The 27861-nt window shown below is 37.6% G+C and overlaps 1 protein-coding gene across 12 annotated transcripts in view; it reads left to right on the top strand.

The window, feature by feature from the left end:
* Nucleotides 1–1174: 1174 nt before the first annotated feature.
* The window catches only part of SYNE1 (spectrin repeat containing nuclear envelope protein 1), a 306198-nt gene continuing 279511 nt past the window's right edge, over nucleotides 1175–27861 (top strand). For 11 of the 12 annotated variants that reach the window (XM_082757640.1, XM_082757651.1, XM_082757642.1 and 8 more), the window contains exons 1-2: nucleotides 1632–1765; nucleotides 9565–9838. In XM_082757640.1, the coding sequence (XP_082613766.1) occupies nucleotides 9775–9838 (64 nt within the window). In that variant the 5' untranslated portion in view covers nucleotides 1632–1765; nucleotides 9565–9774. Of the gene's footprint in view, nucleotides 1304–1631; nucleotides 1766–9564; nucleotides 9839–27861 lie in introns of those variants that run through there. The other variant, XM_082757645.1, reaches the window with a different exon arrangement.

The raw sequence follows: 27861 nt of genomic DNA, 5'->3' as shown, positions 1-27861 counted from the left end.
TAACGGATAGACAAAATATATCTTGGTCATTTTAACTGAATATTTAAAGTATATAGTGCAGCATACAGTGCTGCAGTTTTCCAAAAGAAGAAAGCTTACTCTAGCAAGTACTTTCATTGTTAAATTGCTTAAAATTAGAGTATTATTATTATACAAAGTCTAAGCTTTAGTTGTGAAAAAGATGTTTTCTCTCATGTCAGTATTCTTAACCTAAGAAGCAAAAATAAAATGACATTTTCTGAAAGAGACAGCAAAAATTTATTCAGCTACTAGGTGTGTGTGGAAAGGGGAAACTTGGAAGCATGTCAGCATCTACTTCCTTTGTCATCTCTGCTGCTGCAACTGGCATGCAGTAAGACAAAGAAGGAGGAAAATCAATAGAGATAAAAAGCATCAGATGCAAAAGTCTTTGTAGTTCTACACAAAACAAGCAAGGAAGCGAAAACAAAATAAATAAATAAATAAATAAATAAATAAGAAGAAGAAGAAGAAGAAAAGGAAAATTTCAGGGCCAGTATGCCTGGCTACACTCATTGTGAGGAAGAGATAATGTTTTTGGATGGATGGAGGTGACCTACATACATACACTTCTGTTTCACAATAATCCTTGCTTAGCTCCTGCTATGTCTTCTACACAGCAACCTGACTCCAAGAGTGTGATTTGAACTGCGTGTTGTGTTGGGATAGGTGCCACAAATATAAATGTTCATATTGCAAGGGTAGCACCAATTTTAACATGACTAGCACTAAAGGAAGGGATGATGCTGAGTAATCTCTGCTGCTTAACTCAGATTTCTTCCATCCCCTCAGTAAACACACTGCATGCTAATGTTGCAGGCTCACTGCAGCACTGCCAGAAAAGGTGAAAACTAAAAGGTATATTGGCACCTTTTCTTCCAACTTTTCCATTTTAGGTCTAGATGAATACTTTGCTCTCCTAATGATTCCAAGCAGAGATGATCAGCCTAAAGAGAAAAAAAAAATATCCCCCCACCTACTGCACGATGTTAACCTTAACTGTACCAATAAAAACGAAGGAGGGAAAAAGCATAACGAAGCGTTAAGGCTTGTGCAACGTCCTTTGAACAAACAGAAACCCATTTCACCCTGGTGGCATAAACACTGTTGCCCAGCCAGCGAGGTTTCAGCTCAAGAGCGGCAGACCGTCCTGCTGGTTCCTCCGAGTATTTCTGTCCTGCCGGTGTTATGTAAGCGCCAGTGTCCCACTTTGCTTGCACAGCTCCCCGGCTTACTCGCGATGCTCCGGAGCCCACACCCGAGGTGATGCTCTCCAGTACGCCAGGTAACGCAACAACAACCACAGTAGTAACGCAAACGGCGACAGCAACTGGCAGCCACAGCTCGCCGCAGTCATCCTCGGCGCTATTTCTGCTGGCGGCTAGCGCGCAATTCGCGGGGGTTTGGGCTCGGGGAGGCGGCTGGTGCCCCAACCCCGATGGTGCCCCAACCCCGATGGTGCCGGTGCAGGGCCCGGAGCAGCCCCCCGGGGCCGTGCTGCTGCGGCGGGGCGGGGCCCCCGGGATGCGTGCAAGGACAGCGGGTCCCGGGCACGGGCGGGGGGGGAGAGAGAGGAGGAGGAGGAGGCGGCCCGGGAAACGCCGCAAGGGCACGGCACCCCCACGGCCGCCCGTCCTCCCTCCCACATCCCAGCAGCCGCCCCCGGTTGGTGGCCGCGGGGCTGCGCCGTGCCGGTAACCAGGGAGCCGCACGGAGGCGGCGCGGAGCAGCAGCGCGGCGGGCGGAGGTAGGGCGCCGAGCGGGGACGGGGCGCGGGGGAGCGGGGTCCGGAAGGGGGGACCCCCATGGGGCAACGCCTGCCCCCCGCCCCCCCCAGCACCTCTCTCCAGCCTCAAAGTGCTTTGGGGTCGATCCGGAGCTCGCTGCCGGCTTTAAGCGGGCTTCCCCTTCTTGCTCAGAGGGTTTGGGATTGTGTCCTTTCGGAAGACGGGGGTAGAAAATCTCAGAGGAGGGGAGAGGTTTTCCTCTCGAAGTGCACATGGGTGTGTTACGGAGGTACACGGGTATTATGCTTGGTCACACGGTGCAGGCTGAAATACAGTTAATCAAGGGAGACGTGACTCTCCGCATATGCTCCCAAGAAGCCACTTTTAGGCTGGGTTGAGTGCAATGATGGTGCAAAAAGGACGAGTGCATTACAACTGAGATGCATAGAGTCCGTATGCTCCCTGGTATGTGTGGAAACTCCCCAGAGGTAAGACCTGCTGGAATATCTAACAGACACGGCTGTTCCTAGGATTTTGATAACCATATCTTCAACCATGTTCCTACTGGGGAAAAGTGCTTGTAAGGATTACAACTCTGCTATTATAAACCAGATTTCACAAATTTACGAGAAATTAGCTACTTAAGTTATCTACCTGATGCTGAGGGAAACTCCAGTGCTCATCACTATGAGGGATTTATTTTGTGTGGTTTTAGGAAAATAGTACGTGCTATTTCTGGCTGCTTGCCAACACTTTTCAAATGCTGAGCCTGTTGAAAGACTCTTAACAGGCACACGTTTTCCTGCTGTAGTACTAGCAATGAACTGCCTGCTTTCTCTGGTCTCTGATAACTATTGTCGCAATTTTTGTGTGCACTCACATGGAGCCCAAGTTTTAAATGCTGGTGGGCAAACCAAATTATTGACAGTTGCCAGATAATATCAGAGTGCCATGTTGTTGTAACTGGTAATCAGAAAGCCTTTTTTCTTTTTTTTTTCTTATCATACTGACCTTCATGTGGTGAATCACATGACAAAAATGGTTTAGGAGGTACAGTGTTAAAATCTGTAGAGCGACTCACTTTTTTACATTTTTTTTTTTCTGGTTGGAGTCCATACCTAATCTATATGGAATGCATGAAAAGCTCTAAAGCACAGAAGTTTCCCCTGAGAAGAGGAGCTATCCAGAAGGAGCCTGGTGCTGCATCTTGCAGTGGACAAAGTGTAATCTGTGCAAACTCTGTAGACGTGAAAGAAGTAATAATCTCTCCACTTTCCTCATTTTCTTTTACTTCCTGGTCCAAGGTGTTGTGTTTTCCTTTGGTTTGTTTGTTTGCTTAGTTTTTGCTTGTTTTTGTTTTTATTGTTACCTCTAGAGTGGCAATTCTGTGCTGCTGAGTATGGATAGGTATTAATCACTGATGAAACCTAATAAATTTGTGAGTTTTTTTTTTTTCTCTTCTACTTGATGTTACATAATTCTGATAAATGCCAGTAGTGACTTGGACTACTTCACTTAATAGACACAAGAATCTCACCATAACAGTATACCTGCATGTTTTGCTACTTCCCATTTGTTAAAATATGAGAATCATCCAATGATTTTGGATTTTTTTAAATAAATAAATAAATATTTACTTTGGGACCCTGGGAGCACCTTCCTATGAACTTCAGTGGAGTCACGCTGAGTTACATAGCCTGCTAGCATGTACATTGTTCAAGGACAGGAACCCTTTGGTTTTGGGTGAGAGAGAACAGAGGCACTCAGGGAAGTAAGAGCAGCACCCTGATAGCATTTGAATGTATTTGGGGAGCATATGGGTCTCTGTGGGTGATCACTGAGAGTCTGCAGGGTGGATCCTGTGGATCAGGCCCCAACACACACAAGTATACGTCCACCATTCAGACAGGCACCATGCTAATCTGTCTTGGTTACACTTTGTTAAAGGAAGTCAGCTGTGTCTCAAGTAGTGACTGTAGTTATTGGGAAAGTACATACATCAAACACAGACAATTCTTTCCGTACTTCCTTGTTACCATGGCTAGTGGTGGAGACTGTGTGTCCTTAGAGGTCATAAAAATAACAGCAGCAGTGTACCTCTGAAACAATTGAACTTTTACTTTCTTTTCACTCAAAGGCACAGATTTAATGAGGAAAGCAGGTTTTTTTTTTCATTTTTCCACTTTTCCATTCACATGGCAGCCATGATGCCCCTTGCTCACATATTCTACTCCAGATGAGCTTTCTTGTTTGGGAGATGTGCAGAAAAATACAAGGGATTATTACTTGCTTATCTTAAATTCAGTTTGACCCACCCTTTCCTGAGATGCTTCAGTGTCTTCTATGTTGGTGTTTTCTTTTTGTTTTTGTTTTGTTTTCGTCCTATAATTGTATCTCTGCAGGAACCTTATGCTATAGGTGCTGTTATGCCACAGAAATCCTAAATGCCATATCAGTATTAAAATAGAAAAATTAGAACCGCTCTCCTGCCACTAAATGGTTTACAGATTATATCCTAACTTCACTCTGTCTTATTTGCTTGCATATTGTGACCTCTGATCTTAATCTTAGTCTTTGTCTGTTCAGATAGTAAGCTCTTTGAGACAAGGATTATATCCTGTGTTTGTAGAAAGTAATGAGTTACTGATCCCAGACTGCTGCTATTACCAACATCTATATAAACTATAATACATTCCTGTAGAATTTCAGTAGCAGGATTACCAAACTGCAATATACAATGTATTTAACTTCTCATATTAGAAAGACAGGGAATGACCTTTCTTTGAATATGTCTCTATATATTCTGCTAATTTTTCTGGGAAAAAAAAATAAAATTCTGTCTTCTATTTTCTTCTGGAACACTTTGTGTTTTTGGTTCAAACTGAATAACTGCAAGACAAGAGTCACAATTTCATAACACCACTGGAATTTTGCAGCTTCCTTCCCTTCCCCCTCCTCCCCCTCAAAAAAAAACAAAAAACAAAAAACAAAAACCACCCATAATCACAAGTAAAAATAATAATAATTAAAAAAAAAAACTATTAATGTACATAGGTGTGTGAATGACTGTAGTACTACAAATAGTTTTTGATACCAGAGTATAGTTGTAGGTGAAGCACAGAAAAATTGTGAGACACATATGCCACAGTTTTAAATGTCAGATTTGCAAATTACCTTGACTCTTCCAAATTATTAGCTGGTGTTTCAGGCTTTCTGTAAAAAGAAGAACTTCTGTTCAGTGCCAAACATTACTGAAGCACAATTAGAGGAACTGAAATAATCTGGAGCTTCAAGAGGTATCCAAACTTCCCCCCCCCCCCGCCCCATGAAAAGCAAGTTTAAATACATCTTGCAAACCTCTAGGTAACTACTGCATATCAAATCAATTTGGAGTTGAATGGTCAGTGAGAACATCCTATTATTTCAGTGTGTTCTTAGTGAAAGGTTGTAATCCATCTCTTCTTCCACATTTTTTCTCTTTGAAAGCAATTCATGCAGTAAAGAAAGGAAGCACAGAGTGACAGTGTTGGGATTTGGGGACCATACTATCAAAAACACTTTTCAGAGCCAAAATTACATTTTTCCATGATCTTATGTAGTGCATCGTTATGTCCCATTTGACTTGGGAAAGTTCCAATGTACACTGACTTGTGGTGCTACATTGTGCTTAAGCAAACAAGTGTACGATTGCAGTTCAACCATCTGTAACAATTACCAAAGTGATTCTTCTGTTGGACTGAATTTTGAAAAAAGAGTAAGGAGATACTACTTTGAAGGTAGCATAAGAATCATTTTGGATCACTCTCATCTCCTTCTTTCTGGTAACTCCTAAGTGGGCATTACCTGCAGCTTGATTTATTCAAATATGTTTACAAATGGGTTCTCAATTCATCAGCTACAAGCTTTCAGTATTCTGGGATGAGTTTTATCAAGTTCTTCCATTTTTAATTTTGATTTTATTTCAAATGGTGCTCTTTCCACTTCTGTTGCACTTCTGTCCCTGTATTTATCAGAGTTTTATCATCATCTTCACTGGAAATAGCAATATAATATTCACTGATGTAAATTAAGCTCAACTTTACCTTTTGTTCTACTTTATTTCTACTTGTCTGGCTATGAACCATTTGCTCAATGTCTACGTCTCCAGTCTAACTCATCTGGACTTTCAGCAAGTCTCTCTTCATCCCCATAGATAACATACGTTGTGTCAGAGATCTTCACTTCTCATCCTTTTCTGCACTCTTAATGTAAATATGATAAATATAGCTGGTTCTGAGATTATTTGATGTAGAAAACTGCAGGTATGATCTCTAAAAAATTCTGCCTTTATGCGAATCATTTCTTCTTGGTTAGCATGAGGGTCACTGCTCCCTCACACAATCACATCACTTTCAGTAGCATTTATCTCCCTGTCAGAATTCTGAAGACCTCTACTGTTTCAGGAACTGAACCTGTGGATCAAAGTAGACCTTTAGCATCACAGCAGTAAACAGTGTTTGGTAAGGCACTGGAACAGGTTGTCCAGAGAAGCTGTGGATGCCCCATCCCTGGAAGTGTTTAAGGCCTGGCTGGCTGGGGCCCTGGGCAATCTGAGGTAATGGAAGGTGTCCCTGCCAATGGAGGTTTGGGAACTAAGTGACCTTTAGGTCCCTTCCAACCTAAGCCTCTTTGTGATTCTACGATCCTTTCCTGGAAATGATTTTTGATTGAATCAGTTCTATACCAGTTTCTTTCTTCAGGGAAGTCTGCTGCTTCTTTAATATGTAGTGCTGCTTTGGCAATTGGTCTTATCTCTTTCCTGAGACTTTGTTTGGTTGTTGTGTTATAGTTACTCCAGTTCCACTGTATTTCTTGTGAGTATTTGTCAATCACTTCTAGTTGCAGTATTTCTTTGAGTTTATTACTCTTTTTTTTTTTCCCCCTCAATTCTCTTTTTGATATACCCCAGATATTTTAGACAAGTTAGAAACAGTCTGACACCTTGCAATCACCAATAACTGTACTGTGTTTACCCTTTTTTACCCAGACTTTCTTTACCCATTGCTACTATAACTGGAGATTATAGAATTCTAAAATTCTACTTTCAGGTACAACCCACTATCTGAGACATGCATTTGCATGTCATATTCTATGAGGAATAAGTACACTTCCAGTGAATGCCTCTTTGTAGCTGTGCATCCCCAACCCTCTTTCACAGTCCAAGTCTCTCTGTAACTAGCTCTTTGTTCACCTTTTGCTCTCCTTTTCTAAGAACTGAGAGAGTCACTGTGGAGACTGTCCATACCTTCAGCAGGAATCTTCCTCAGGTTGCTATATGCAGCATCATTCTGGTGTAGTGGAAATCTGTAATTTCTGATGGCATGAAGAATTCAAATAATTTTTTATACTTATTTTCATCAGGTTTATCTTCAGCATCTTGTAAGCTTATAAGCTCCATATCTTATAAGCTGTCTGCTTTTCTCTTTGGTTTTCTGGAACCACTTCGCTGATTGGCTTGTCTGTCAACACTAACATGTCTTATACACTTTAATAACTTAAAGATCAAATATGACCTGCTCTTGCCAATGGTGCTGTAGGTTCACCAATAAAAGGAACATACGTTCAATTTTATTTTTTTTCTAATTAGAAGAGACATCTTACTTTTCTGAAAGTTGACGAGAGAAATAATATGCTGTTTTAAAATCTCTGTATTTTATTACTATAGCAGATTGATAGGCCTTGTGCTTTTAATATGAGAAAAGAAGTAGATACTTCTCTTTTCTCATTTAAAATCACACTACCAGAATATTTATACAAGAAAGTTGTGTCAGTGTAACTTTATCCATCAAATGCAGATAGATGGCAAACGTAATAAAAATTATTTCATATACATGCAAAACTGCTCCTTTTCACTCTTGTGCATTCATTCTCTCTATGTTCAGACCAAACAATTAATTATTTAAAATAATGAATAACCACTTTTTCTGTGTTAAAGCAGGGAATAGCTCACATAGTCATATAGTCAGGTCTATTTCTGGCTGAGATTTATGACATTTAGGCTGTATATTTGTCTTAAAGCTTGTATATTTTAAGAACATATATTTGGAGATATATCTTTATGTCTGGTACTAAAATAAAAAATGTCATTCCTCTTATTACAAATGATTTTCTGTAACAGATATGAGTATATTTAACATAATGAAGATTTTTTTTTTTTTAATATTTACAAATCTGAAAAATATGATGCTTCTGTTGGGATAGTTTGCTGCAGGCATTAAACATTTGTTGATGTCAGGGAAAAAAATAATCCTTTGTATTGACTGTGCATGTAGATTTTCTTGTTGTATGGCGTTTTAGATGTTGGCTGAAGACAGGTAAGAAGGATGCATGAAACTTCTTTTAATCCATTTCCCTGATGTCTTTGTTGTACTCTGAACTGTGGTTTTCTGACTGTGGAGGTGACTGCAGTTGCATCTGTGAATCTTTCTTCCTTGTCTGTAATAACTCAATTCCTTCTTTAAATGAGTTAATTTGCATTACTTGCAAAAGGAGAAATGAGTTTTTGAGTGAGCAACTGCAGATTCTTATTATGTAACATGTAATTTAATATCAGCTAGATAAATTATTAATTGCTAGTCTACCATTTATTACTATGCAGTGACTCAGCCTGCTGTATGAGTAGATTGAACATATATCTTGATTGCAATTTCCCAGACACTTTTAGCTTGGAGTTGGAGTCAGCATCATCCACAGCTCCTCTAAATCAGCTCGTTTACAACTGATTTCCACTGATTTAAAGCCAGCTAGGGTCTGCTGAACTGAGTAGTTCTAATTTTGTTTCCAAAATAAATGGTTAACATCTCATAAAACCAGCAGCAAGAGGGGAAACAGGGAGTTCCTTAGGTCAGGCAGGGTTGGAAGGATCAGAAAAGGAAATGTTAAAATGTTATTTCCTCTGACAGCCCTCACATGTTGACAATTTCTTTGGGACTGTTTTGTGTGCCTGAAGCAGGGCAGCCTAAAGGCTCCTCTATTGTATACTGGGAGACCATGTGCTCTGATGGACCTTGGGGCCAAGGGGAGGGGATGGTGCACAATTCCCATAACCCTATTCATACCTGTGATGCTGATCACCTTATTTTTATCTCGAATTTGGGGTGAGCCCAGGGTATGTAGTATGAATGCAGTTATTGTTGGTGTCTATGTGGTCAGTTATTTCTTAACGGAGAACCAGATGCATATATACACAACATGTACTGGCTTCTCGAAAGATAAGATGCTAAATGACCCAAGATATAACATCATCATATGCTGTAAAAGGGAATGCAAATATAACTGTATTTAATAGTAAGGTATGTGAATCTCAGTGTTTCAGATTAGTGCATGCAGTTCAGTGGTGTTATGGATTGTCATGATCAATGATTTATTATTATGTGTTCCCTTCTAGCATGATAAAATACAATGACATTTAGACACTTATGGATTTTACAAGCGAATTTAGTTTTCCTCCTTTATGCATAATATTATTTACATTATAAAGTATTACAGTATTACTTTAAATATATATAACTATCATTGTTTCTAAAATGACATCCACAAGCACATTTCGGAAAGCATTGATGTCTGGTGCATTGCCAATTGTTTTTAATGATTTGTTTTTGCCATTTCCGCGGATGATGGCCAGGCAAGCTTTCAACATTAATTGCCTCTCTGGCTGGAGGGTACAGCATGCACAAGACACATCAATCCTTATGTGTTAAAATAGTTTTTGAGGCTCAGAATTCTTAGTTTTGCAGAGCTTGTAGACATTTCTTCTAGATCTTGGTACTTTCTTTTTCAGGTGCTGGGGTTGCTTGTGAGAACAGCGCTTCTGCTGGACCCTGTGAGCGCCCACATGGGCCGTGGGTGGCTGTGACTCAGCCAGACAGGTTATGCTGAGGCTGAATGCTGGAAGGAAGAAGTCAGAGGTTGGCACCTCACCAAAGCAGGTGGCTTGGAGGGTGTCTTCTGAGTCTTCTGTCAGTGGAAAGGGACTTGCTGCAAAGAGATCATGGCCTCATCCAGACTTGTGGCAAGGTCTAGGGATATAGCCAATGTCATGCAACGACTTCAAGGTAAGAGATGGACTCTGGTTGGTGCTCTCTGTTACCCATTCATAAATGGAGGTTCCTACTTCTTACTATTTTACATTTATTTCTGAATTCTCATAGCTATTCTAAACTAATACTGTGCATATTTTCTAGTAGATATCTGAAGGGTTCTGATTATATGGGTATTTCAGTATAGGATTAGTTGCAATGTTTAAAAAGCGAATGACATTATGAACCTGGGTGCAAGGGATTGAACAGTGAACTGAAGATAAGACTTTGGTGCTGTTTCTCCCACCTGACCAATTGTACATTGGTTTTCTCATAGAGAAGATAATAGAATCTATATCTGTCTTCTTCTTAGCTGTGAAGTCTACAGGTAGATCTGCTTTACTGGTAGACTAGTATTTATTAGTTTGGTAATACTTCTTGTCTCCGAACAAGGACAGGACCTCATTGCATTGTTAAGCATTGAAAAATTCATAACTCAGTGAGCTAATTATTTGTATTGAAGTTGGTAGCCTTATACACATTGTATCATAGGAATACTTTGTAGTATTTCAGTATCCTTTTTTTATGTTCTTATAGTAAAGTATGATTAAATGAACTTATTGTCTTGTTTGTTTATTTATTTATTTATTTATTTTAGAATTAACACCTAAATACTGCAGATAAATGTTGCATTCAGAACATATGTTTTTGAGAGTGATGTTACTGACTAGAAACAACTATTTTCTGTGCTGCTCTAGGCTTCATTCCTCTTAACTTTCAAACTTAAGCATAAATCACTGAAGTAGTGCTTTCTTTATACACCAGCTTCTACTTCAACAACCACTTGTACGCACAGAATCCTTGCAACCCTCTTCTGCATCCTCTAAATATGTAAACTTTATCTTCCCATGACTTTGCCTTCCATTTATCTTTTTTTTAGTTATGATAGGATGTCTGAATTCAGCTTCCCAATCACCAGATACAACTAGCGTGCATGATTTCTATGTAGTCTCAGTAGAGAAACATGAATAAATAAAGATGCAAATTCTGTTCTGTTTAGGCCTAGTAGAGCACTTTTCCAACTCTAAAATACTTCTGCCTTATGTTCTACAGACTTCTGTGTGGTTACTTTTTTCTCCTTACTATTTTATTTGTCTGCTGTTTCTTAGGCTGCTATCTTGGACAATTGTTGTTCAAAGTGCCCACAAATGTAGAAGAAAGAAATATTTCCTGACCAGAGAATTTTTGGTTTAAACATTAGGATTAGACCCTCAAGGCAGACACAAATGAGTGTGCAAGGCAAAAATGAAGCCACCCTGGCCACAAAACAGGCAGTGGTCCTAATATACACACACACGCATATGCATATATAAATCACTCTCTCTCTTATATCAATCTATAATATGCTTAAAAGAAGTCAGGATTTAATAAGGATCCCGGGGTGGGGGAATACAAAATAAGAAATGAAATAAGCATGGAACAGTGAACCCTTCTGAGGAAAATAAAGAAGTGCAAGTGGTAAAGGACAGAGGTGCTTAAAGCTTATGAAGACACATTGCAAAGGAAATGATCAGAGAGTTGAGTAGCATTCAGGGAAGGTTATCTGGGCTGGTACTCTGAAGCAATGAGCCAGGAGGATGCTGAGGAATTTACAGAACATGTGGAGTGTTAATTGTCAGGCTGCTGAGTACTACCTTTCTAAATATCTATAAAGTTGCTACTGACAAAATGGCTGTTCTGTTTATTTGCATATTGGTTTTTATCTTATTTTATTTTTTTATTTTTTAATATTTTGTTCTGTTGAAATCAAATATAGGATTCAGAATGCTATATTTGTTTTATTTATTTTTAGACATCAAAAGTAATTAAGTGATCTCTTAAGTGAGGATCATTTAAAATAAAATGTATGAAACAAAAAATATATTTGGTATTGTACATTAGTTTAAAGTTATAGATGTAACCGGATTCTTTGCTCCTCAGATGAAATCAGTTCAGCTTGTTATTGCTGGGATCTGGGTTTTGCTGCAGAAGCTATACTTCAATAAACGTTTCACCTTTGCCAAGAATGGAGAGCTTGGAACTGAAGTCTTTTTTTAGTCTGTAGTTCTTCATTATGGATGAGCAGACATGGATCTGCACTGTGACTATTTTTGTCCTTGTCAATTAAGGTTACTCTGCTGGGTCCTGTACTTGGGGCACAACAACGCCATGCAATTTTATAGGCTGGGAGAAGAGTGGCTGCCAGTAGACTTGGGGTTATTGGTTGATAGTTGGATGAATATAAGCCACCAGCGTGCCCAGGTGGCCAAGAAGGCCAACAGCATCTTGGCTTGTATCAGAAACAGTGTGGCCAATAGGAATAGGGAAGTGATTATCCCTATGTAGGGACAATCGCTATTGTATGTAATGGTATGTATGTAATCCCTATGTATGTATAGCCTCTGATGAGGCTATACCTTGAGTAATACATTCAGCTCTGAATCCTCCAGAAAAGACCGGAAAAATACCTCTCATCCCTGGGATTATCAACACTGGTTTTGAAATCTCTCCTAAACATCCTGTAAGTGAATAGATTTCTGTCAACTTTACAAATACTGTGAGAGATAAATAAATACAAAATAAACTACTGGCTTTTACCAGTGATTATGGCACTTGCAGGAGAAAACATAAGTGTTAGAGTTTTTTGTTTTGTTTATTTTTTAAAAAAGATTGTGTATTGCTGCCTCAGAAGCCCACTTGGAACAAGCAGTCATAAGGATGTGGTGTGTGTTAGGCTGCGAGTGTGTAGCCAGAGAAGGGCTACAAAGCTGGTGAGGGGCCTGGAGAACAAGTCCTATGAGGAGCGGCTGAGGGAGCTGGGCTTGTTCAGCCTGGAGAAGAGGAGGCTCAGGGGCGACCTTATCACTCTCTATAGGTACCTCAAGGGAGGCTGTAGCGAGGTGGGGGTTGGCCTGTTCTCCCACGTGCCTGGTGACAGGACGAGGGGGAATGGGCTAAAGTTGCGCCAGGGGAGTTTTAGGTTAGATGTTAGGAAGAACTTCTTTACCGAAAGGGTTGTTAGGCATTGGAACAGGCTGCCCAGGGAAGTGGTGGAGTCACCATCCCTGGAAGTCTTTAAAAGACATTTAGATGTAGAGCTCAGGGATATGGTTTAGTGGGGACTGTTAGCGTTAGGTCAGAGGTTGTACTCGATGATCTTGAGGTCTCTTCCAACCTAGAAATTCTGTGATTCTGTGATAGCTGGGAATGTACAGATAAATCCACAGAAGCCATAGTTGTCCTCCATTTCTACTCTTTTGCTAGATACATACACTTAGGGGTGTGTGGCATCTTTCTACTAATCTCTACATACTGCTTAGCCTATCTTCAGTGCTAGCTCCAACCCTGCAAAAGTGGTTACAGAGAGAGACAACAGAGCATAGAGGAGATACCTGATTTTTTGGTTGCAGAATTTACACATGAGGAAGCCCAGCCTTGAGGTACTACAGAAAATACTTGACATCCTTTAGTATGATTGTCTTTGAATAATTTATTCCTTACTAGCATAGTTCATAGCTTTCTACTCTGTTTCCTAGTTTACTTTTTCACATTACAAAAGCACTCACAAAGTTTGAGCAGAACTGGTGCTAACCATCAGTTGGAGTTGCATTCCTGGAATTCTTTAGGGTTATTCAGGGAAGTAAATGCCAGTTGGCACAAAGATACTGCTCCTTTGCCTATGGGGAGTGCAAGTTTCTCTAGCATTATTACTGGTTGTACTCTAAAGGTTCTTAAAACACTTCTAATATGTGCAAAAATCAAAGCAGGCAATGCTGGTAAACAAGCCAGTAAAAACTTGTCTTTTTGATCTTTAGTGACATCCTTATATTAACACTGATCACAGAATACTGTGTACTTTGTTGTTTTGTCCCCCTTATTTTTTTTCCCCCCCTCACCAAACTCTCCTTAAATTTTGTCTCTTCTTTTCCTTCCTTTCACATCCTAGTACTTTTTTCTTTTCCACGATGTCCTAGGAGTAGCCATTAATCAAGCACCAGTTATATTTTCTTTTTTGCTGTTAGGTACTTTGTTAATATGTACCTTCATTGGACTTTCCCTGTGGTTGTTTTCTAAGTCAACAGTGCCAAGAGCCACAGTTTAACATTAAGCTAAGATGATTTAACAGCTACCTGCTACTGAAAGCTACCTTGCTTCGCTGCATGCGTGTTCCCAACTTTCTTTTACACCAATGCTACAGATCTTCTATTAGATCTGAACCAGATGAAACTTGTATTGTGGAGGTCAGGAGAGCTCCAGCCAAAAAAGCAAGTGTCAGGGTTTCCCTTTTTAATGCTATTTCCTGTTTTATCACTTCTGAAATCAAACTGCAACATCACATCTGTAAATGTGAGCTTGAAAGTCTATGCTTGGTCAAGAGTGGAATGCTGCACACCTTGCGCAATGTTGAGTTTTAGTCCTGCATCACGAACACTGACATGATTAAAGCTTTTGTCCAGTTTGTTGACATTCTGTCTCCACGTAGTGTCCTGCTGCTGCTGTTCCTTTGCAGTTCTTCATTCTCTGAAATGATCTTGCATGAAGATTTCTGCAGCTTTCTTGAGGGAAAGTACTTTTTTTTTTTTTGACTCTATTCACTCAGTAGGCCAAGTAAATCCAAAGGGAAATCTGTATCGTACTTCTCATGTCTGATTTAAGAGGATTACAAGCAGAATTTCAAACTTTTTTTTTTTTTCTTCAGGGTAAGAAAACTTAAGTTTACATTCTTTCATAACAAAACAGATTTATGTGTGATGGTTAAAAGATATGGAAAAAAACCACAACATCATAGCTGTGAAGAAAACTACTAAAGAGTAAACAAAGAAAGAGAAAAAAGAACAAGATTTTTCATTTACTAAAATGAAAGTATTTAAAAGGGTTATGCAGTCAGGGATATCCAGGTTAAATATTAGTTAACATTGAATAGGGAAACTTGCTAAGGCTAGCTGTGAAATCACTGTTGCTATAAGTATTTATTCCTCAGGTCTCTTCTGACCCAAGTGTCTGATAATTTGATGTATTGCTGGCAGAGAGAATTTCTGGACCTACCTGTCCAGAAACATATGGCCAAGGTTAACAAAACAAGTAGCCAATAGCGTAAATGACATAAATTCAAGTCCAGTTCAAATTCTAGGTATCATGTTGCATTAGAATGTTTTGTCATAGATAGCGATGAGTATCACAGTGTAAAGAAACATGATTTATTTATTTACTTGACTGTACTTGTCTTTCATTTTCTGTTCTCCTCCAAAAGAACACAGTCCTAGGGCAGTCTGTGTGATGCAGTATTTGTTTTAGTCCAGCATGGTCCTATTTTGGGACTTCCAGATTTTTTCCTTTAGTAACAAATTCCAGGTTAAGTATTTAAATACCTTTTCTTTTTAAACTATTCTTAACATCTTACAATTTTCTAGTGTTTTTCTCCCAGTGTTATACAGTATAAATCACCAACTCTTTTTTTTCATTGCATCCTTGCTTGCACTTTTAAGAACTGCACTGTTCTTAAAGGTTGGTAAACTAATCAGTGTTCCTTTTTCCCATTGGTTGATGATCAACCAGGATAACAAGCTCTAAAGATCAAACAGGTGTTATAAGTAACAAAAATACATTTGCATTTGAGTTGGTTTAAATTTATTTATTTATTTATTTATTTTCAATTTTCATCTGGGATAAAGTATATATTTAGGGCAGAAAACAGTTGACATTTTAGTGCTGCATACTGAGATTGGTTACACTTGGTTCTAAAGGAATAGAGTTCAAAAATCATAATTCTCTTATGTGGTAAAATTCAAATATTGAGGGTATGATTCACTACACAAAATGTGGGAGGGCAAAATGGGAGAGGAAATTCCTTTTTGACTTGTTCTGTATACTATGGTTAAAAGCAGTGCTTCTCAAAAACAGATCTTAAAGTGCATATCCAAAATATATCAGACACATTCTGTTTTGTACAAATCTGTCGTTACCAGCTCTGCTTCACTCAGTCTAGATTGACAAATTCAGATGTAGGCATCTGCACTACAGGTGTTTAAGTTGGATGTGATTAAAAACTCTCTGATGTGTAAAATAAATAAATAACTGAAAATAGTTTTTCTTTTATTTTCTTTAAAAGATTTTATCTTAAAATAACATCTGCCAGATCTGTTACTGGTGTGAAAACTGTGATGTTTCAGGAAACCTAAATATGAACAATTGCATGTCAGTTTGAAGGTTTACTGAAGATAAAGATTTTGAGAAGGAAAATATTACTGTCATGAATATTCTTGAGACCATCCCCTCTATTTTGACCAATCTCTAGACAGTAGAGATTGTGTGGAGTATTTTAGTAGTGTCATTGGGTTGGGGATATCAGAAAGCAATACTTTCAGAATTATTAAAGAATTCCAATGTCAGGTTTTTCTATACAGGTTATGACATTTATCATCCATCTTACTTAACATCTGATTCCTTTTCTGTCTGTAGTAGAATATACTACAGACTTGAAAAATTAAGCTTCATCTGCTCACAGCTGTGCTGTAGTATCTTCCTACAATACAACTTGTAGATCTTGATGTATTAATTTTAGATATAGCAAATTGTGATCACCACAAATAATCTTCCCTCTTGGAATGACATCTTTTTATTTTTTTTTTTTTATTATTACTATTATTATTTTTATTACTAGAGGAACTTGAAACTACATGTCTCTTGTCCTCTATTACTAAGTAATAAGCATTAAAATAGTTTTGTAGAAGTAGTATTGCTGGTCATGCTTCTATGCGTGGGTAAAAGTCTTCTTCAGAGTAAAGGGAAAAATATTTAAATGAGGAAGCTATATTTGTTTCCTGTTTTAGCCTTTTGTGGAAATCAGAAGCTTTACCACCTTTAATTATCAGGCTAATGATAATACTTCAGAGAATCTACTTGAAAGAGGATAAAACACAGATATGAAAATAACACCTAGTAATTATTAGCAATTTATTTCATAGACTATTTCTAGAATGCATTTTTTATTTTGTACTTTAGACTTCATTTGCTTAAAAATATCCTAGTTTGTCACAAAGATCCATGTGAGTCACATCACAGAATTCTAATTTTAGACTCTCACTGAGTTTTAGATGACAATTGTATGTATCCAAGTGAATCGTCTATTACTGTATGCAAGAAAACAGGCTACTTGTTCTCCCTTTTATCTAAGATGAGAAGGAGCCTTATGAGGAAAAAGTCAACAACCTATTAAGAACACAGTAGTCCATTTAACGAAGAGAAAAAGCAATACAACTGCAAGAAAATCCCAACAAACTAGCCCTTTGGAATTTATTACTCAAACTAAAATGAGATGTTTGAAATGTATTACATGTATGACATTTTACAGGAATTTCTAATTGATTACTTAATTCCAGAGCTAGCATTTATGTTCAGATTTTAGTTGCTTTCTTTTTGGGGTCTAGGTTATATTTTTTCTTTTGTTTTGGGGCCTCTTCACATATAATTTGTTTTTCAGAATGTGTTTGAAGGATCTAGGGCTAAATATAAAATCTAACCTCTATCCTGTCCATTGGAACTGATCCTGTTTCATTTGAGGTTCTCAGTGACTATTTAATTCCATAGCAGAACTGTATGGGACCTAGCAGCAAAGCATGATATATATCAGGTCAAGTCCACGTAACCTCCAGGTGAATGTGGAAGAAGGAATAATGATGAGTTGCTATATACTGTGAGGGTGGCTCTTTCCAGCCACAGCTTGGTGTGCCTGGAAGCCAAGACCCCACATCTCACCCTGATCCCTAGTAAAGCTCTCCCTCTTCTCTCTGTTGCTTATACTCCCACTGCCAAGGAGTGACAGTTATTAACACATAGCATTGTGAAATGCTGTTGGGAGTTTCAGGATAAACATTAATACAAACACACAGACATTAGTTTATTAAGAGACATAATTTGTGAAAATTATTTTACTAGAACTTCAGCAGATTTTGTGTAATTACATTCAGTATTTGTTACATACTCGTCAGTACTTTTAAGAGGATTATGCCTTCATTGATGCACATTGGTTTAAGTGTCTATGGAGAATCTGTGTAATCTATTTATAACTCTGTAAGGCTTGTGACACAAACCTGAAAAATCTGTGAAGCTCCAAGCTAAAGATTGTCATTGTATTCACCTGGATATGACATGTGCCTGGAACGTTTAACAATATCTTGTATCTACATAGCTGTTGATGCAAAAAGAAAGTTACGCTTTAGTTTACCTAGATCAAAGAGTTTCTTTTTAGCTGTGACAGTACAATTCCAAGGGAAAATCCGTTATCTCCTTCCAGCAATAGCAAAGGGCTGTACAAATGTGGTGTACAGCACCTATGCTTTGTGCAGGTTACTCATACAGGCCAGCTAATGTAGTTTGTCATGACAGCATAGTGTCATGACTCCACCAACCTGCTTGGAGGTTGTCATTTACATACCCAGAGCAGTACAGCTTCTTCACCTACACTAGCATCAAGGACCGTATGTCAGTGTGGGAATCTTGGCTTGAGGCACTGTTGCAAGAAAGCAGCTTGCAAGAAAGCAAGGCTCCAGACCTTGTGAATGCAGCAGCTGTTCTACAAAGGCTTTATCTTAAGCTCATTAAAACAAAGGAAAGATCTTCTTTCCATAAGGTGAAGGGAATGAACTGTTACAGCAATAGTAGTTGAAGAGTATTAATGCTAGTCTTCCGGTCCAGGGAGGATGGGGAGAGGTGGGGGTGGGGGGGAGGAAATACCTTACACGTCAGATCAGATACTCAAGAAGAAGTGGCGCCAAGCCAATATATCAAGGCAAGGCAAAATGTTTACTTGTTTATATTGTCTAATGGTTAAAAACAAAACAAAACACTTACTTAGGAATGGAGCCTATAGTATTCAGACTTGGCTATTCATAAGAAATTATAGTTCTTCATGTAAAACCAGTGTTTGGACTGTGCTTTCATTCTCCCAAGTAAATGAAAATAAACAATTATGAGCATTAATCCAATTGCTTTACCAGCTCAGTCTTTCTCTGTTATTAGCTTCATTGGCTACATACTCGAGTGCTGTTTTGCAGTTTGAATGTTCTATTCACACATGGGTGAAGCTGATGTGCCTTGTCACAAGTGAGAAGAACAAGAAATACCTTTTAATGGAAGTTACAAAGCTTGTATTCTCTTCTAAATTCAGGCATGAATACTTCCCTTAGATTTGATGCTGAAAATTTTGTGCTTCCAGCTGTGCTGCACTTTTGAGCTTGGTTGACATTTTCCCCAGTAGAGTGCATCATCAAAGAAACACAGGCCATAGCTGGGAGGTTATGTTTAGGGAAACCAAAACTTGGGCTTGTGAACAGACAGATACATAGGTGAGACCATTCTGTGATCAATTACAAATCAGTGAAGAAGTAAACATTATTAAGCCACTGTGTTAGTGGAGGTCATATGGGCATGAAGCTTTGTTAGCAGATGTGAGTTGCAGTAATAAAACATGGGTGATCATACCCTGATTTGAGACTGATTAGCCAGGACAAAAGGCTAATTAACCTGAATTTTTGATTTCTTTGCATTACTGAAATTGTGCAACGCAGCAAGAATTAAATATGAAAAAGAATTTGGTTGCCCTGAGGTACTGGCGTAGAAAGGCATAGATGTGGATTTTGTATATCTAAAGATGCCTCTTTTCAATTTGAAAAAATTAAGTAGTATATAACCTGATCCATAAACATAAAAATGCAATGGATTAAAGCAAACAAATAAACAAACAAACAACAAAAAAAAAAGCACTTCAACAGCACTAGCAGTTAGAAATTAGGAGAAAGACTGCAATTATGTGTGAGATGTGCAGTACCCTCAATGTAGTTAATATTACAAAAACAAGATACTTTCTTGTCAGCAGTTGTGAGTTGAAGTCAGTGGGCTATCCTGAGACTGCCCTTTTAGTTCTTTAGTGCCATGTTTCCTATCTATTGTATAAAAATGAAACCATGTGACAATCTCATTTATATTTATAAAATATATCCTGCCACCTTTGTCGCCTCCCCCCCCCAAAAAAAAAAAAAAAAAAAATTAAAAAAAATTGTATTACTGTTTTTTCATCCAAATCAACTTCCCCCCCTTGGAATACAAAGCTCTGAATCTTACTATGAAGTGCCTGTTTCTGGTTTTCTGCTTCCTAAAGAGTCAAAAGTTCATTTTGATTATTTTTGTCTGGCTGACTGACTGTATTAAGAGCAGGAAATCTACTGCTACTTATTGCCATGTATCGTAGAAGGAAGACTCTAGTCTTGTATAATCTTCTTTCTTGGTCTTGCTTTCCAGAATCTCCTTTTGTTAGGACACTTCGGTGAGCTTGAACACAGACAAGTTGCATAATTCTTCTTTCATAATCCTGATCCTGCCTTTTCATTTGTGTTGTTACTAAGAAAACTGTAGGTGTGAACAGCTGCCAGAAATAACTTGAATAAATGAAAAGAATCATGAACACTTCATTGTTGTGTTTACATATAGTTTCTAAGAGATGAATAGTCCACGCTTACTGGATCTGTGTTTTTGTATTTGATATTTTAGACACGTTCAAATACTTTGTTCCCTGGGGAAATTTGCACAAAAACTCGTACCTCATATTCACATTTACCACAAAGAAATTGTCAAACTTGCATAGGAAATTACAAACATTATGAATGAGATTTTATAATAGTATGCCATTTTGCTTATTGTTCTGTAGTAGTTAAGGTATTACTCTAATTTTTTGTTGACCTTTGAAAGCAATATGCAAATATGGAACAAAGTAACACATTTTGACCTCTGAAGGTGGTAAAGATAGCTAATACCACTTTCCAGATAGGAACTGAAATAGAGGAAGGTCTGACTCTCACCTACCAAGAAAGTGTGGGATGCAATATGGCATTTACTGCAATCAAGAAGAAAAGGTCAAATCCTAAAACTCTGCTGTGCTGGTTAAAGTAACAGCTTGGATCAGGTGCGCATGTAACTACCAACATTAATAGGTGTTTTTGATAATTATTGATAGCTGTTTGTTTGTTTGTTTGTTTGTTTCTGAAGGCCCATATTAGTCTAAAAGTCAACTGTGTCATCAGGAATAAGAAGTAGCTTGAAATTTGAAGTTTCAACAGTATATTTTCTTTGAACTCGCTGCATTATTATATGTTAGTAATCCAATATTTTGGAAACTTTATAAGCTGCAGTTTGTTTGTTTGTTTTTTAACTCACTATTGGCACACTTAAAGCAGTAAACCACATAGTCACAAATGCCTAGCTATTTGAAACAACAGGAATGACAGTATAATGGTTATTCTCTCACTGAAATGCAAGCTGCTAGTAGAATTGTACTTCGAATGAATCCAAATTTGGAACCTATGTCAATTCTCTTTCAGACTTCAGTGACATAGTTAATTAACATAACATAATTGTCTGTGGTTTAAGGAGCTCAGGTTATTTTCACAAGCTGATGACAAAATTTAAAAGCATCAAGCTGAATTACAGTAATATCGCAGGTAATGTAAGAGAGAGAGAAACAGGTTTACATGAAAATGTGTATTGAACTTCCTTTGAAGGAAAGGAAAAGATTGAGTCAATTGATCAAAATTCTGGACAGCTAACTACCTCTTCTCACCAAATAGGAAGTTTATAGTATAGAAATCAGAACTGAATGGTAGACTAAGTGGCCTAGAATAAAACAAACAAACAAAAATAATTAATGTTTTCTTTTCATCTTCCAGGAAAGTAAACTTATAAGTTACGTAAAAGCTATGAATGATATTTTCAAGGCAGCAGAACAAACTAACATATTGGAAGACACATAAAAGTGAAAGAAAGAAATGAAACAAAAGTGAAAGAAACTCAAATAGCCTTCTGACGTAGAAATTCTAAAGGAAAAATGTGTGGAGAGGAGATTACATATTGAGAACAGCAGTAACTTTGTCTTGGGGGAAAAAAAAGAAAATGGAGAGAACCTTGTTTACATCTTGAAACATAAGAGTTACAGTGGCAAGTGTTTTAACTGTGTTATCAATTGTGAACTGTTTCAGTTTCAATCAAGATCTAATATTAAAGATCTAAGACTAAGTTTGCCCTAAAGTTTGGTTTATTTTGGCAGTATATTATGGAGACACTGAACTAAATCAGCTAGTAGAAGATGTATCTGTATTCCTTGGAGGACCTACCATGTTGAGAAACCAAATCTAGATTTAAGATCTTGGTCTCAGTATTGTGTTTCAAAACCCATACACTCAGAAAGGAGGTATCTTTAATCTGAATTAGTTATTTTAGTTTGAGTATAATCAAGGTGTATCATAACCTGATTGCTTCCTGGCAGGGTTTGACCATTTGCTAATTACCGGTTGATGGCTGGCTGCTGGGTTGCACTTCCCTAATCTAGTAGAATTCTCTTGCAGTTGCTCTGGCGATTAGTTCTGAATTACACAGCAAGAGCTGTTCATTATTAGATTAATGTTATTAGAGGCTCATTATATAGAGGTACCTCAATTTCTTCTTTCTTTCTGATAAATGGGCCTTGTTTTCTCTGTCATTACTTTAGTATCCAAATAATTTGAAGTCCTGAGTCCATGTAGTTAGACTAACTTCATACTAGTCAATTGTTGCCTTCTGTTTTTTTTATGGCCTCTAATACAAACAAACAAACAAAGCTATTGTTTAGATTCCTTTAAACTTTCAAAACTTTTACTTTCATTGCATCTTTTACTAAGAAATGACTTAATTATTTTAACATTATCTAGACTTCAGCATTTTTTTACTTTTTTTTTTTTTCCCACAGAAGCAGAAAGAATTATAAGCTTGTTTAAAGTTGATACTTGTACATAGTTAAGTCTGTGCAATGGCTGTTGTCTCAAGTTTATTGTTTAGCATTGTCGTCTAGATTTGTATATCATAAATACATATAATACATATGGCATAAAAACATTTAACCTTAGACATTGAGCTTTAAAGACACATGACTCAATAGCATTTCACTGAAAGTCGTATGTTCCATTTACACGACATCTTTCATTCTGTCTCAAACCAGGGCTATAGGATGCTGATCATCTGTTCTCCAGACATCTTTTTTCCCCTCAATGACTGGACAGAATTTGTGGCTGATTGCCAGCAATGCAGGACATAAGCTGCTTTGGCAGATTTACCCTTCTAAAGCTGTGCTTTATTTGGAGGAAAAATGTTTCCTTTCCAACACCCTCAAAAAGCAAAACAGAAAAAATAAAAACCCTTCAGAATGATACTAACTAAGGTAAACCTAGTGTCAGAGACTGAGGTAAACTTACCTAGTGCTAAAGATTAAAAATTGCTATGGAAAATGAATCCCAAGCTGATGATTTTCAGTTCACTTGTCTATAACCCCACTAACCCCACTTACGCTTCTTTGCTGTTCATCAAAATCAGATTAAGTTGTTGGCCAGTGCTATAAAGTATAATCTAATAATCTAATTTCTCTAGTTCCTCTTTTTCCTTCCAACTTAGTGTCTAAATTAAGAGAATGTTTAAATCTAAACTTTTTCTTACAACTGAGACTCAAATAAAGATTGAAAATATTGCCAATATACTAGTAAAAGCTTCTTATTGATATATAGAAACATGCAGATTTTGCAGTTGATGTGTCTTCCTTGAGGAAGAACCTGAGCAGTTTGGTGGTGAAGGCTGAGAGAGATTTTTTTAGAGAAGGTAGCACAAGGTATACCAGATGACTGCTGTGTAACCTGAAAGAATTCATAGTTGTGTAGCTAAGAGAGTCTGTGATAACCTTGCCCTGATCACCTGCATAATTTTAAAATTAAAATCTGAATGATGGTGTGTCTTCATGAGCTCATAAAATTGTGAAGTGGGGTGAGTACAAAAGGGTGCACACAGTCTCTTCTCCATTTGGTGAGGAATATCAGGGTGACTGTCTTTAGATTGAATTAAATGTGTTTATTCATAGATGGAAAATGCTGGATGCCTATGATGAGATACTTTAAACTCTCTCCGAGCACTAAGCAATGCCTTTCACTGTTTTTTTCTTATGCTGATAGGCTGTTCTAGGTTGGGCAAATAATGCTGCCTCAGGTCATTTGGTCAAAAAGTATGCAAGACTGTTCTGGGAAAATGAAAATGGGAACACATGAGAACTTAGCAGGAAGTTGTCCAAATGAACAAGTTCCTCTTAACTCTGATAAGCTGCTTGCATCCTGCAAGTCAAGATGACCCAAGATAGTAAATTTACAAAAATGGCAGAAATTGTTGTTTTCATACTCAGCACCTCTCACCATGGGCTTTGTGAAGCCAAGATATGATGAAACCATACTGGGGTTGAAAAGTGGTTGAAAGTACAACTCCATCCTGTGGAGGTCAGTGCTTTAAGGACTGCATGCCTTCATGCTTGTTGGCAGGAGTTTGTATGGATGTGAATCGGGAAGAGATTTCTTTGGTTGTTTATGCTTTGCTAATCGTGTTTTGGGTTAGGTTGAATTAATAAATTTTGGACATGATGTTCAGTATGATATGCACTATTTTTTCTGCTAATTTTTGTTAATGAGAATAATGTGATCCAGCACACTTTTTTTCAGCAAGCTTTGGGCTCCTGGTGGCCATTTTTAGGACTTAAATCTAGAAATAAAATCTTAAGCAGTGTAAAAGTGGAGATTCAATCTAACAAATTCCCATGTGTGCATACACATAAATATAAAATAAGGCAACAGACAGATGTTTCAGGTCTTGTTGATCAAATTATTATCTAAACTAAAAATGTTTAATATATCCTAAACATAAAAGAAAAGTACTTGGTCAAGTACATATTTGTATTTAATTGGCAAAGCCTGAACAGAGCAAATGTGGAAGTCCTATACCTTCAAAAGTACTAAAAACAACTGAAATATCCTTTTATTCTCTGTTATGAACTAGAGCCCTCGCTGAAAAGAAACATTAACTTCATGCCATTTAATTGCAATTGTGTGACCCTCATTACCATTTTTATTTAAGTTCCTCCCAGTTTTTAAAGTACTGACCTTTACAACATCCCTGCTTGGAAGCAAGGATGCTTGGAAACTTTTCCTACATTTGTGGAGTAAAGACCTGCATAAGAATAGGTCAAATGCCACAGGTACAGGCAGAAGATACTTGTAGTGGCAGGAGAAATCAGAGGTTCTAGCAGAAGACTCAGAAACTCTCCAGCTGCCCAGACCATAGCAACAGGAAAGGCTGAGGATAGTGCCCAACCTGAAGACTTGTGCTTTGCAGAGCTGAAGTGCCTTACTCCCTGTGCTGGCTGTCAGCCTTGGGTTTCCCTGGGGAATTTTTCACTGGGAGTTTAGCCTTCAGGGAGTGTCTTACACCTCTGTGGATGACTATTAGGTAGGTCACCCACCTGTAATGCAGAGTTTTCTACATGCTACTGAAATCATAAGATTTCAGTTTTGCCTGATAAACAAACTTGCTAAACACAGTTCTGTATTATTCCTGCATTTCTGTCATATAGAAATGTGCAGTGAAGTTTTCTTTAAGAAAACAAACTAAAACCAACAACAAACAAAGCTGTGAAATTGCACCCTATAAAGAGCCTCTCATTTTGTAAACACTTAGCTGTGGAAAAGGCACTGCTCTCCTGCTTTAACAAGACTAGTTACTGAGGTCATAGCTATCTTTTCCAGGCCTTGTGGTACTCCACCCATATGTTGTTTTCATGAAGAACTGAAATCAAGACAAAAAGATCAGAAGGAAATAACCCTTGTGTTGAATTTGTTTGGCTTTTTTGTTTGTTTTCTTGAAAGGCGGTTATTCTTCAGACACTGGTTATTTTTAGTGCTTATGAAACTGAAAGACAATGAACATTGGACAGAGTCAGGAAAGCTGAGAGCAAATATAATATTGGATTTAAAAACAAAACAAAACACAAACAAACAAAATAAAAATTGCAGACATAGAATAACTCAGTTGTCTTTGCCCTAATCAGTACCTTTTCTGGATATTTGCTTCATTAAAACACAGCAAGTATCTATCCTATTGCTGGTTGATAGCAGTGTGGGTAGGTGGTCTTTCTTCATTAGATCAGTAAATTACAGTCTTCTGTGACCTAAGGCAAATATAACTGTACCTCTCTTCTCTGTGTTTAAAAACACCAAATTCTGTCCTGCTGAAGATCTTTATTTTTGACCTGTATTGGCACACAATAAGCCTAAAACCACTTTGAGGGCCACTGAGTTTTTAAAGTATTTTTTTAATGTCTTACAGTATTTTATATAATAAATTTTCATAATAGCCTAATATATTAGAGGTTCCATAGCTGCTTTAATGTCTTCAATACGACAATTTTCTCTGAAACCTGAAAAGAGCAGAAAACATTATTAGAACATTAAGAAAATGCTCCCACCTCTGATGGTAGTGTTAGGTTCTTCAGATCAGCAGGGACTGGAATGAATTAGAGGAGCTGCTGAGGTGTCACAAGTTCTCTCCAGGTTTGGACAAATTTTGAAATGCAGGAATCAGAGGAAGTAAGTGTGTAGTAGCAACCCGCTTCAGTCCAGTCAGCTGCTGGGTCCAGTGACTGTAATGAAACTGTTGTATTATTTCTATTATATTTGTATTCAAATCTATTCTATTTGCTTTCAAATGATAGTCAGTATTAAATAAAAACTACAATGTCTGCATATCCAGGCTCATATTTTTGTTTTTGTTTTTCCATTAGAGGTGATATACAAGCATTTACGTCAAATGCTATGGATCTTTAAGATACCAAGTACATAGATAAGAGCTGTAGATGAAAAAAGAAATCAAATTATCTAATCCAAATTTACAAACGAAGTTGCAAACAGTATGTAAACACAGATGACTTCAGAGATTTTAGAAAAGGTACAGTCTTTCAAGGTTTTTGTCAAACCAAAGAATGGCATAGGTTGTACTTGTGAGTTGTAGGGAAAGATGGAAAGATATCTTCAAAAGAAGGATTTCAAAGGTTAGAGTCTCAAATGCTTGATACTGTGGGATGGGTTATTATTTCAGAGAGGAAGAGCAGCATGAAAGCAAGGCAAGAAAAATAAACTATATGGAAGATGAGACTGCAGTCATTGGTAGTGTAGGAGTTTATATGATGGACTTTAGAAGATATATAAGTATATATATATATATAAGTTGTTTGTAAAATGAATTACTTTCATTTGAAATGACAAAAGACAACCAAAGAACATAGCAATTAGGGAAATGGTAGGGTCAAGAAGGTTGCTGAAGAAGATAGTTTTAGTAGCCGCATGCCAAGTCTACAACAGAGTGTAGAAACAAAATGCAAAAAGGAAGGTGGTGTTGGATAGGTGAAGAGAGAAACCAAGTCTGGACAGATTACTGTCCCTAGAAGAAGGAAGAGAGTCTTTGATATTTTAAGATGGTGTGGAAAAAAGGATAGTACTCCAAAACATAAATAAATACACAAATGTGTTAGATAACAGGAGTTAAATGTCTCTTCTAAGAAGCTTAGCTGTAGTCATGAGGGACTAACATGCTGTCTTCAGTTTTACTGTTAATGCATCTAGAACGCTGTAGAATTTGCTTCAAAGATTTTTTTTTATTTTTCACTGATTTTTAGGTCACTTTGAAATCTTTGGAAATCCTGAAAGTACAGAATGTACACTTCCTCGTCAATTTTGAATTATAGTTGCCTTTTCCACCTCTGTACTTCTTTTGTGCTTCAGTGTAGATTGCTATTGCAGTAGGTAAATTTTGGACTAAGTTTTCACTGTTGCCACGGTTCCTCAGTTTGCTAGAAGTTGTCTCTGCTCAGTAGGCAGTTATTTGTAAGGGTGACTTCCAGAGCAGCATAACACAGCATAATTATCCCACCATGGTAGGTTTATTGATTTACTATGAAACAGAAAGATTGTATTACTCTTTAGAAAATTTCCATCTAATGTGAACACCCATGGACACCATTTATCCAGTATGATGTTCAAAGAAGAATGTGAAAATATCACTGTTACTTATTTCTTTGTTTTCCAATAAGTTGTATACTACAAGAAAATAATGCATGGGATCTTGCCTCACCTATGGAA

The sequence above is a fragment of the Aythya marila genome (assembly GCF_965140915.1).
Source record: "Aythya marila genome assembly, chromosome: 3".
Classification (NCBI taxonomy): domain Eukaryota; kingdom Metazoa; phylum Chordata; class Aves; order Anseriformes; family Anatidae; genus Aythya; species Aythya marila.
Note: the sequence above shows the minus strand (reverse complement) of the source record. Positions and strands in the feature narration are given on the sequence as shown.